This window comes from Asterias rubens, chromosome 20, assembly GCF_902459465.1.
Source record: "Asterias rubens chromosome 20, eAstRub1.3, whole genome shotgun sequence".
NCBI classification, from domain to species: domain Eukaryota; kingdom Metazoa; phylum Echinodermata; class Asteroidea; order Forcipulatida; family Asteriidae; genus Asterias; species Asterias rubens.
The window spans coordinates 4299676-4312026 of record NC_047081.1 but is presented as its reverse complement, the minus strand read 5'-3'; the positions used below and the strand labels follow the sequence as shown (position 1 = coordinate 4312026).

The 12351-nt window shown below is 40.2% G+C and overlaps 1 protein-coding gene across 1 annotated transcript; it reads right to left on the bottom strand.

Annotated features, from left to right (window-relative positions):
* Positions 1-1113: 1113 nt before the first annotated feature.
* On the bottom strand, positions 1114-11892 carry LOC117304063 (sodium/hydrogen exchanger 9B2-like). The gene is made up of 10 exons (XM_033788552.1): positions 11808-11892; positions 10110-10793; positions 9215-9485; positions 8186-8361; positions 7070-7176; positions 5945-6094; positions 5400-5508; positions 4615-4751; positions 3582-3659; positions 1114-2871 (listed from the first exon to the last, which is right to left on the bottom strand). Exons 2-10 carry the CDS (start codon positions 10780-10782, stop codon positions 2611-2613), a joined length of 1962 nt encoding a protein of 653 aa, XP_033644443.1. The 5' UTR covers positions 10783-10793; positions 11808-11892; the 3' UTR covers positions 1114-2610.
* Positions 11893-12351: the final 459 nt, after the last annotated feature.

Here is a 12351-nt window from a genome sequence, read left to right as displayed (position 1 = left end):
ATAGCAGTATGGGAGGCTAAAACACACACATGTATTATAATAAGGTATTATTAATAAATAAAGCTCTGAATCGTCCAAGCAAAACAAATGTACAGCGACATAAAAATGACAAATGATTTTATTTCAGTTGGCTGAAACAATGATTACCACAATGTTATTATGGAGTACCCGATGCATTAAATGCCTTGATTGACACAATTAGTTTAACTTTCCCCAAAAGCTTGAAAGGAAAATAAAATCTAAGTAATAAAAGTCTAATCAACGAGTCTTAAAAATTCATTTTCAAATCAATATTGATAATTAATTGAGTACCTGTTGTATTTAAAGCAAGGTTTCATTTACATACTATTTATATACACTTGAAAGAAAGGTAGTTATTTAAATCTGAAAAATATTTCTCTTTAAAATTTATATACAAATGAATACTTCACTTGTGAAACATTAATCCATAAGACATTAAAAATGAAGACATTTTTATCAATGTTTCATCTCAACGTCTTAGTTAAACAGCACTGTATCCTCAGAGCTTTGTAGTATTGTGCAGACAAATCCACTGACAATTTGGGTTAAGAATTTTAGACACACATGTTTAGCAAGAACCAGGGCCCAATTTCATGGCTCTGCTTACCGTAAGCACAGATTCGGCGCTTATGGAAGCAGGGAATTCTGTGCTTACAGCAAGCGTATTTCACGGATTAGTGGCAATTTGCGCTTCTGCGCGTGCGTACTCCACATTACTAGGCATTCTACGCTTACAAGGCTAGCGCAGAAATTCGGCGCTTGCACGTGAGCGGGGAATCATGATCGTAAGCGCAGAATTCGGGGGTAAGCAGAGCCATGAAATTGTAAGCTAATTCCTTCTTTTCATCTCATATTTTGATGAGCAGGTTTTTGTTTTGGCAGGGAGTGCTTAGTTTTGGCACAGAGCTCTTAGTTTTTACCTGATACAACAATTGTATTATTTAAACGTTAACAAAATAGCATAACATTATTTAAAAAGTACCTTCCAAACAATTGGTGCACTTGGAAGAACATGGAAAATAACATTCATCCTAAAAATAGGGTTATGAATTGAGTACCTTTGTATCATTTACAATGAATGTACATTGTACAAGCTACATTTACATAGTACATTGAATATGTATACATGGCAAATATGATATTACGTGGAAGTCACAGAATTTATTCAAAAATAAAGAATACATGGGTCGGAAATCTCGGTGCTGTGAAACTTTCCAACCCTTTCATTCACCAAAAAAACCCATTTATATTGGTTCTTTGTTACCAAATGTGACGACGTACCTTTTTTTTAAATGAAACATTTAAACCGATTATTAATACATTGTACACTACTACTCATGTTTATCACGTCCTGGCATCCCTGGAAATATCTCAACTCCTTAGGAGTATGCAGCTCCAGTAGCCAAGTTGGCAAACATGATTTTAATGAACACTTAAAAGCGCCAGTTTAGAACTTATATAAAGACCCATTTTTTGTAAGGTTTTGCAAGGTGATTCGGGCATTTCGCAGCCAAACTGCCAGAAAAAAAAATGACCGGGCAAACCCTTTCTCTTAACGATAAGTGTGCTTGGTTCTTTTCTGTGCTTTACACAACACACAGGACCTACAGCTTTTGTTCCATCTGAAGAGCAAAGCAATAGTGGTCAAAAGGCTTGCTCAAGTGTCAAGACCAGGACACGACCCAAGCTCTGCTAATCATATCACCATAATACGAGTCCGGTGCACTAGACCACTCGTTAGTCACAGTCATCAGTAGCAGTCACAGATAAACAGAAATGAACAAGTTGTAGCATACACTCAATATTGGTAATGAAAGGGTTCAAAAGTGAGGTAGTTTAGAATACATGGAAAGACAATGCTATTATTACAGGAGCATCTCGAATCGTAGGAACGGATGAAGTGCGTGTACATCCATTGGTCAGTTGGACCGTCGGAACGTTTCATTGGAATGTCTAAAATGCTAATGCGCGGGTAGGATTGTTCCCAACTTTCGAACAAATGTTGCTGTCCAGCCGAACGTTCTGGCTGGCGGTTCATCGATTGCTATCAACCATCTGCCTTTCGGGAACCATGTAATGTTTCTAATACAGGCCTGATTTTTGAGATGCTCCCTCGGTAGAATTTGAAACAGTGACAAATTGTGTAGGTTAGAATTAAGTGTAAGTAAGTTCCCTGGAGACTATTAGGTCTTTGTTTGATCCCAGTAAGGACGCTAATTAAGTTAATGGAAGCCTGCATCTACGACTCTGAGTGTTATTTTGTTTTGACATTGAACACAAGAGCACAAGTTGTGCACAAACGACATGTTGAAATTCACAGGCATGCAACTGCCCGTTGAAAAAAAAAAATAGGAATTTTTTTCGAAGGCACAATGCAAGTGCGGAGCGAGGCAGCCGAAACGCCACGGGAACATCACATGACCAACTGGTTTTAAGTACTTTTCATAACCCAACCTCAATATAGATCTATACTTTTATATAATATTAAAAATAATGTGGTAGAATATGGACACTATCAGCCTGGAAAGGTATCTTCAACTGTACACATTGTTTGCATTTTATACTAAACCACACACTCTCTTTTTCTGGTTACAGCGTATCATCAGTAATGCCAGCCTCAACACCCCTCCTCAGCAGAATGGAATGCTCCGGTCCAGGGTGCACTGGGGAGAGTTCCACAACCTCATCACTTATGGGTGACCCTATATGATGGATCTCGATTCTGCGCTTGTTGTTGTTGACAGGTTTTTCGTTTGCGGTCTTACTGAGGAGGCGTGGACCAGTCATCGCTATGGCAATGGCCCCCAAAGGCGCAGTGATAAGGATGGACAGTACTGCAACAGTCAAAAGCTAAAAACAAGCAGAGTAAGAAGAGTGATTCAAAGTTATGTATAATCAGATGTGTAACATTGTCGATTCCAAAGAGAAGAGGCAGTGCTCAAGCTCTTTTTACTTTGTACAGTTTCTACAGCACTAATATTCAAGCAAAAAGGAATTCTGCAAAAAATGTGCGTGCCTGTTTAATGTGAAGGGTCAAAGGCTACCCTAGGCTATGCATGTAAAAAGTTTAGGTCTTTTAATTCTGACTTGACTTAACAGCTGTTTCCAATGCACTTCAGCTTACCGGTGACTTCCCCATAATAAGTTGATTAAGTTGATTTAAACACTGTGGGTTGTACCATGCACTACGAGATTTTGAAAATATTATATACCGAGTGAGTACTAGCATATAGTGTACACATTATCAGTCAAAATAGCACAACTCCAATTTTGAGAATTTGCACAACACACACGCCCGGTACCACCTGAGCAATGGTGGCATCTAGAGCTGACAAAAAACATCTTCATTGGGTAACAAACTTTTGTACTGAACCCTAACACCAATGTTGCATGCAGCCACGGCCTGCCACACTCTCAAATTTTTATATCAAATTTAACAGTTACACGTACAAAGTGCGCGTGTGAACCCTGCCTAACTGCACACTTAGAACATCACAGCGACATTGGCTCGCAAATGGCACAACTGAGAATATTTGGTGAATTGGGTAAATGTTACTTACTTGTGTTCCAAGCAGTACAAATTCTTCTCCAGCTTGATGCTTGATAGCTGTGTCTAAAGCCACTGGCCCAATCGCTGCCTGTCAACACAACAAAACAGAAACGACTCACTGTAATAGGATTTCTACAAACTTTTGTACTGAACCAAATCCATTGAGTAGCTGTTAAAGGCAGTGGACACTATTGGTAATTACTCAAAATAATTATTAGCATAAAACCTTACTTGGTAACGAGTAGTGGGGAGAGATTGATGGTATAAAACATTGTGGGAAACGGCTCCGTCTGAAGTGCCATAGTTTTCGGGAAAGAAGTAATTTTCCACGGATTTGATTTCGAGACCTCAGATTTAGAATTTGAGGTTTCGAAATCAACCATCTAATTGCACACAACTTCGTGTAACAAGGGTGTTTTTTCTTTCATTATTATCTCACAACTTCGACGACCAATTAAGCTCAAATTTTCACAGGTTGGTTATTTTATGCATATGTTGAGATACACAAAGTGAGAAGACTGGTCTTTGACAATAACCAATAGTGTCCACTGTCTTTGAACATATTCTTTATGGAATGTAAAAAAAACTAAATCATTTAAAATCCACCTCATAGGGCCTTTTCCAAATCTTGACTCCGGCTCTGTTTTATGATAAAGCACTGTGCAACATCTGCACGGATGATTGAACCCAAGCCGAAGCAGAGGGAGCCCATACCTTGGTTTTGAAAAGGCTCATAACTTGCCTTGTTTTTGATGGAAATATCCCCCCTCCCTAAAGTAACCAATTTCTTAGCACGAGGCTAGCCCTTGGCGCCTTTCAGTTTTGTTTTATACTACAGTGTATTTAGTACAGCACAGAGGACGAGTCCTATTTTGGGCTAAGCATGAGGCCATGCATAACTATTTTCATCAGAGTCCATACAAATAGGCATTCAATCACCATAGTGCATTGATTTGGGCAGACCCTGAAATGAACACCAACGGAATCAGACTTACCACTAACTTTTCTGTCACCTACAACAAGTTTTGTTTGAACCAACTCACCTGTACAGTTGCTTTAGGCAGCCAAGCGAGGGAGATGAATATCTTTTCTTTCAAGTTCATCTTGGCTCTGCAGACGGCTAGGAAGGTGGCTATTAGCCTGAAGAACAAACCAATGAATAGTGTAGCAATTCCAAGACCTGTCATGGTAAAATCAAACCACTCTTCAAGGTGAAGCCATAAGTGTATATATCCCCTTAATGGTTGTACTGGTTCTTTTCTAATGTCCATTATCGCTTCGCCAAAGAATGGGAAACAAAGTATGGGGACACTAGGTGGCAGCAGACTTATGGTACATCTGTTTCTCTTAGAAATGTGCATGCTTTTTCAGAACTATGGATACAATGGGAATTTACCTTACCTGTTAAGTCTGCTGCCACCTAGCATTGCAAACGTCTCCCATTGTTCGATCAAACCAAGTAGCATTGAGCATGTCATTACCTACTCTGATAGCTGATTAGTGTTGACAAAAATAGATATTGACATTTGTGTATTTCGCTTGATACAATGAAATTTGAAAAATGCTTGTCCACAAAGGATTACCCTTTTTTATTTCCACAGCTTTATTAGGAATTGGGCACAAAGCTGTGAGAGTAAAGAACGATGGTTGCAAGTGTAGAATTTCTTAGCAAGAAAGGCCCATTTACACTTCACCTACACAATCACAGTGGTTGCTTTTCCCTACAATTCAACAAATATGACTTTTGTTTTATAATGGATCCTAACAAATTTGAAAGTTTACTCTGAAACTTGATAAACCTTTGATTTAACAGCGACATTTTTCTCACCAATAGTCGCAGGTTGAATGGAATTAATGTCCACCTCTGCACCAATTAATCCAAACAGAAGTGGTTCAAAGAGCAGCCATAACCATCCGATGTACTTCTCTACTGGCTCCTAGAAAAACCAAGTTCAATCAACATTATTACACTTACATGTAACTACATTTCACAATAATCATGCTTATTATAATTTTATCTGCCGGTTCTCTGCTAATTTTTACTTAGATGGCAAATTAATGAGCAACATTTTCTTCCCAATTTCAAACAACTACTGACTGCTGTATATTGTGCTTGCGGTCACCATTACTCAACTACAGGAAAGTTTCTGGGAGTTAGGAATGTTTTAGTGACCTGAAATGAACAAACACACCAAACAATCCTATTCTGTGAAATACCCTTACAAATAAGCGCACCCTTATACATAAGCGCAAAATAATCTGCTTACCATTAATTTTTCGCTTACAGTCTTATAGGGAGTAGTCCTGTATATAACAGATCACTTGCACTTCTTTATATTCCGGTAACAAAAAAACAGAGACGAAACAATATACCCTTTGCTTTTTCCATCCATGTCCAGCAACAAATGCCATAGTGAGACAGCCAAGAGCTCCAGCTCCGGAAAACTTCAACGCTGAGCTCCCAAAGACTGCAAACAGTCCGCCACCAACGAGCAAAAGAGTTTGTCTCATCACAAAGGACGTCTAAAGAGATGTAAGTTTAATTTAAACAGAGTAAATTAATATGGAACCAGCCAAAACCAATGTATTGTACGTAATATGACAATGAATTGGTACACTGCTTTGTAAACATTTACTATTTTCATTAAATTGCATGACTCGGAGCAAAATTTCTCAGGCCTTTTTCAAAACCACAGCCTTGGCTTGGATTCTGGCAAAGCTGTTTATCGAGAGAGTTAACTTGCGATTAGAATCAATTTTTGGTCTGAAGAACGCATGTTTGCACATTGGGTGCCAGACCAGGCTCCCCATTGGGCTGTGTTGCATTTTGACCAAAAATGGCATCCAGCAACCTAGTGACTTAAGAAATCTAGTCCCTCCATGTCGCAACTACCTAAATACACAGCTCTGAGTTCAAGGTTAGGTTTCCAATGTTGGTCAGTTATTTAAAAGAATGTGCAATTTTTAAAGGGATTCCAAAGAGGCAGGACAGCCTAAAGCTGGAGCCCAAGCAAAATATTTGGATCTGAAAAGGGGCACAGAGTTTCTGCGAGCAGAACAACTGCTCAACACATTTTTTGAAAGGAAAATATACAGCAGTTTCTGGTTAAGAAACTCTATGACAAAGAATCAAACTTGACAAGGTGGCACCCAATTTATGCAAAACAAACTTCTTTTTTTTTGTGTTCGGCTCAAAGTTTCACAGATTTTGTGTTATATCTTACAAAGCATTAAGTTTCAAGACATAGTACGTGCTGAGGCATACAAGTGTTTTCAAAATGGACAGCAATTGGAGACTTTGAGACACAGATAAAGAAAGTAATTTTTCCATTCAGAACAAAGTCTGAGAATATTCCCATGGATTTACATGGCAAGTCTGCTGAAGCCTAGTGTCCCCAAGAATTTCAAACTTGAAATATTGAAGTTCTCACTTTCAAGCCACCACATCATCGTCAGACTAAATACTAAGAATTCATAACCTACACTAAGGGTGGTTACCTGAAACCTGTCTGGTAAGTACCATAACACAACACCAGATATACAGCCAAAAGCAACACCAATTACAAGCTCCAATGGCCCACGAAATATGTTGTAGACAAGGTCACCTGGTGGAGTGGAAGAAAGGATTAATCACATAGGGCATGCATAGATAGTAAGTAACACATGTTTCAGACAGGTGCTCAAGAGTCGTGCCAAACCAAATTCTGAAGTACATAAAAAGTTTGACGTCTGAAACAGTTAGGAACGACTGGACTTGCTAGAAGTTGAAAAATCTACTGTTGTAGTCGTTCAGAATGACTCTGGAGCGCATGAGCCGAGCCAATGTAAATGTTATGTTAAGTTTGCCCTTCTGAAACCATAATTTATTTGGGTCGACCTAGAGTCGCTCCTTATCTATTTGGTTCGGCGCGACTCTAGCGCGCCTGTCTGAAAGGGGTGTAAGACAAGTCAACTTGCAGCTACAACCATTTATACATATTTTTAAATAAAATCCTTTTGAGTTTTGGCTCTGAAAAGCGCCACTCAGATCTGGACGTTTCCAACAGTTTACTCTGCTCGCTCTCAGGAGTATGCTACACTGCTGATCCCAAGGTATCAGGTCACCATTAAAGCAGTGTTTGAGCAAGGTCAGGCAGTTGATTATCTAAACCTGTTTAAATTATGCTCTTGAGGTTTTGGATGCTAAATTCTCCTTAGAGCCAAAAAGTGTACCCTCTCTGTTACTGAATATGAGTCGATACACTGTTTGAAATGTGAAACAGTGCTTGTACATGCGCTCTCAAACCGACGTTTCTTCGTTGGAGAGACACTTGGCACATTGACCCTAACTCACCCGATGTCATCAACCAAGATCAATCTTGGTTCGCCATTCAGGTAATCAGATCCACAATGTGTTACTGTGCAATACACATTTCAGGTTGGACACAAACCATTAAATAACACTTGCATACATGGTGTATGCAACTTGACACTCAAATTGACAGACCCTAGGCCTGGATCTATTAAGAACAGCAAATTTGACGTGGCAATGGCAGATATCTGCAGCTGCAAATATATAATAATTTCTTCTCTCTTGGTGTCTATGGGGAACGCAATATTATTGTCATTTGTTACCTGTTGCAAAAGCTGCACCAAGGATAACCCCGAAGGCACTGATGGCCAGTACATCATCACAGGAAGCTGCAGCGATCACCAGGGTGGGGATACCCTTTGTGACACCATACCCTCTGTTCTGAAGTGACAGCAAGGACGGGACGATCACAGCTGGAGTGACTGCTCCAAGAACAAAACTGAAATACAGGAAAATGCAAAGGTGACTTTTTGTAATGTGTCGTGGTTGGGCGGTCTACTAGGGCATTGGAATCAAGTTCTGGTGTTTTCCAAATGTGTATGGTTCCAATTCAAGGCACTTGAATCCATGAGCAAGACACATTGTCCTTCGGAATGTGTAATGCTCTTAAAAGTCCAACCCTGTCAGCTAATAAATAAAAGGGGTTTGCCACTGTGTTTCCAGTATGGTTGACTATATATTGCACCACATTGTAAACCCTTACAATGTGCTATACAACGGGTCTCAGATTTCAAACACAGCTCTGCATACCAGTCATAAAAATAACATGATGCCTTTTTTGTGTGTGTAAAAAGCACTATTTTATAAGAACTATTAAGTTAAAACTGCCTTAATGGTCCGCTGGATAAGTTTGGGATGTCACCAAATCATCAACACATGAGACTAACAGACGCAGTTTTGCCCATTGACACCTGACACATCTTGGTTTTACCAAGAGACCGACGAAGACGAGAGCAAGTCTTTCTGAGTAGAGTGGGCGATTCAAACTGTTACGAAGAGACCATTAATGTAATTGAAGGATTAGTGTCCAATAAAAAGTACTGTTACGGACAATTCTACATTAAATTCGTAGTGATATGCCAACAAAGTAAAGCCCGGTTCATACTTCCTGCGAATGCGAATGCGAAGCGAATTTGACGTGAATTTGACGTCACAACCCTCCTTTTGCAGCGATATTCGCAAGTGAGTTGAACAAAGTTGAACGGCTGCGAATAATTCGTTGTGAGTTTGTGACGTCAACATTCGTATCGCATTCGCATTCGCAGGAAGTATGAACCGGGCTTAAATCTCACCCCAACATAAATCCCCAGGCCCATGGGAAGCCCAGTAGAAAATGAGACACAACGCCCACAGTACAAGCCTCAACTAAACATGGTGTGCAGCACAGCCTCAAGCACACCATGCTGAGACTCTTCAAGGCTTTGGCGTCTAGCCCAAGCCCCGCCCTTAGGAGGATCACTACCAGGGCGACACTGCGGAGAGCTGAAGACCAGTTCTTATCGATGTGTGTTGCAACATTGATGTAGGGGATGTTTCGGAGCATGAAGCCAACAATGAGCATACCTGAGTGGAAGGAAATAAACTGCTATTGACTATATATTATTCGAATGGGATTCGAACCCAAAACCCTTGCAATTCAAGAGTAATATGCCTGTGATATTTTTTCACAGGACTTGGGAAAGTATCGAGTATACAGTGCTAACACAAATCGGTGTATGGGTAAAAACCAAAATTAACATTCCTTATCCTTGAATGCAAATTTAACATCTTAAATGCTTTTGACTTGGCAACGGATGTTATTGTTGATGATTTGCAATTGGGGAGTTATAAGAACAGGGTGGTAGCAAGAGTATTCATTATTAATGTGCACATTATCAGAACTAAAGAACAATGGAATCTTGTCTGGTAAGTCTGCTGCCACCTAGTGTTCCAAGATTCACCCATTCACGGACATTACACCCAGATTTTTAACCTGCGACTTCTGATTAAATGTGCCAGCACTCTAACAACTGAGCTATGCAGCCGTAATGTTAGAGTAAATCTCTTTGTTTGAATGCCAATCAGAAGCCATTCAAGTGTAACTACCATTTGAAGTTTCTTTTCTTTTTAATCAATTTTGTTTTGTTCTCTCAATTAAGTGTTATAAAGTCGAGGGTTCAGTACATACTTACTACCATTCACACATACCTAATAGAGCTGGCAATCGAACAAGCTTGATCAAAATGCCTCCAACCATGCAGCATATCACCAACACATACAATGCAAAGAAGTTCCCCCCTGGCAGAGCCGCATCCCCTGTCATACCCCACACCACACCCCATGACATCAACACAAACAGAACCAACGTCACATCCCGTGATACTCTCCCATGGGGTGGGCACATCAGTGAATGTTTCAACCGGGTGCACACCGATGGGTTATTGGGTAAAGGGTTATGCTCAGTCATGCACGGCCGACAGAACACCAGGCACGAGGCGGAACAGTGACTTCCACTAATCGCCTCATCTCTACCATCATCATCTGAGTCGGGATCCCGATCTTCAGAGTCCAGATCAAACTGCGGGATCTCAGGTGGGGTGCGGTCCCACCGATCACTTCCCTCGGTCCCCCGAGAAACCTGCGTCTGGTAACCATCCCACTCCATGGCAGGGGAGCCTGGCTTGCTACTGTGGACGGGGCTCTGGCTTGGAGTGGCATAAACATTGCCTTTTTCAGGGGAATCGTAGACATTAGGTAGACCCGGTGTGGCATATATGACCTCTTGGTGAGGATCCGCATACTCAGTCCCTTGGTCGGGAATCCCTCGGTCTGGAGAGACATTCCCCTTGTGTCCGAGATTCCTCTTAACCGGTGATGACATCTTGATAATAGCTGTTGATACAATTATTTCATCTTTTATATTCTTCATTTATGTTCGTATGTTTCCAGATAAAATGATTTATAAGACTTTTAAAACAACTCTTTTAAATAAAATACATAACAAAGTTACCTTGCCGGAACTACAATGAATCATTTGAAGGGTAACCAAAAGCATTAGATACAACCTTGTTCCAAGCTTATTCAGCATTGATTTTTTAGTGTTTCCCACCCTCAACTCCCCAGGGCCAGGGGTCGTTAACGAGGGACGGCGCGCTGATCACGGTAGCGATATTACAATAGAATTAGAAGTTCTTTTAAAGTTTTTCTTGACCTTGACATAACCATAAGAATAATAGGGAATATTTTCATATCCTCTAGTGCTCTATCTATAAATGCAATCCTGCATGGTTCTTTTTCACCGATTTTTACCCATCAACAAAAGTGGAATATATCTATTTGCAGAGTAAATTTCAAATTAGTAGTGCCAGTGGTGAAAAAGGGGCAAATACAGACGGATATTTTCCAACCAGATGAGATACTCACTATGGCCTTTTTTTGAATCGGATTTGTCTTCAGACTCCGTTCTCTCCTCTCGAGCCCTGTGTGTTGTGTGAGTTCAAATGTGAGGCTGTGTGTTGTGTGAGTTCAAATGTGAGGCTGTGTGTGTGTGTGCACGTACGCAAAGCAAAACAAACGCGAGGCCAAGCTAGGCTGAGCGGAATCTGGAGCCGAAGCCGTGGTTTTGAAAAGGGCCTATGTATCAATCATCACATAAAATTAAATTAGTCTGAGTCTTTACTGACCCCCCCCCCCCCCAACAAGAAACACACAGTGACACACAATGCCCACTGCACTGGCTTCTGTTCTGTCATGAGAAGTGCGAATGTTTCTGTTGATTAATTGAAATTAATGATCTTTGTTGATTGACTTTATTTTTATAAACGTTTAAATTCACCAAACAAATGTCAACACATACAATTTAAATGTGCACAATTCCTCCTCAATAACAACCACATCGTAATTTACCTCAGGCTCTTTATCTCATGCATACGCCAATAAATTGCGGGAAACCATGGACGAAAATACTGTCGGATCGTACGATACGAGTTCAATCATAACATTGCCTAAGCGCGCGTGGAGCCAACTTGTGCTATTAATTACACAGTTACTATAACATGTACAGGATACAGGATACCATACTATATGTTTGGATAGTCTTATTTCGAGCCGTCTCACCTTTAAAAAGAGGGCGCTATAACTCCTAGGTAGTTTGTTGGAGCTAGCGCCATCTCATCATGGAGCATGCGCATAGCATGGAGGTAGACTTTACCTCCCCATGGTTGCGGAGATGTACTGTCTAGTTCCATTGTAATTCCTATCAAGTTTTGATATGACGAAAGCTTTTACTATAACTCTTGGATTTATTTCGAGCTACAGTGTTTAATTATACTTTTGTTGATCCTGGCCATCACATTAGGGTTGTTTTATAATTTCCGGTGCCCTACTGTTTTTCTTGCTTTGTATTTACTTTTGTACATGTACTTATATTATCTATTTGACATACTGTCTG

Excerpts from the sequence above, each read along its gene's own strand:
- LOC117304063 (XM_033788552.1), bottom strand. The coding sequence starts at position 10,782 with ATGTCATCACCGGTTAAGAGGAATCTCGGACACAAGGGGAATGTCTCT. Across the intron at positions 5,509-5,944 it reads ATGGATGGAAAAAGCAAAGG|GAGCCAGTAGAGAAGTACAT; the intron begins GTATATTGTTTC and ends TGGTTTTTCTAG. Across the intron at positions 2,872-3,581 it reads TTGTACTGCTTGGAACACAA|CTTTTGACTGTTGCAGTACT; the intron begins GTAAGTAACATT and ends GCTTGTTTTTAG.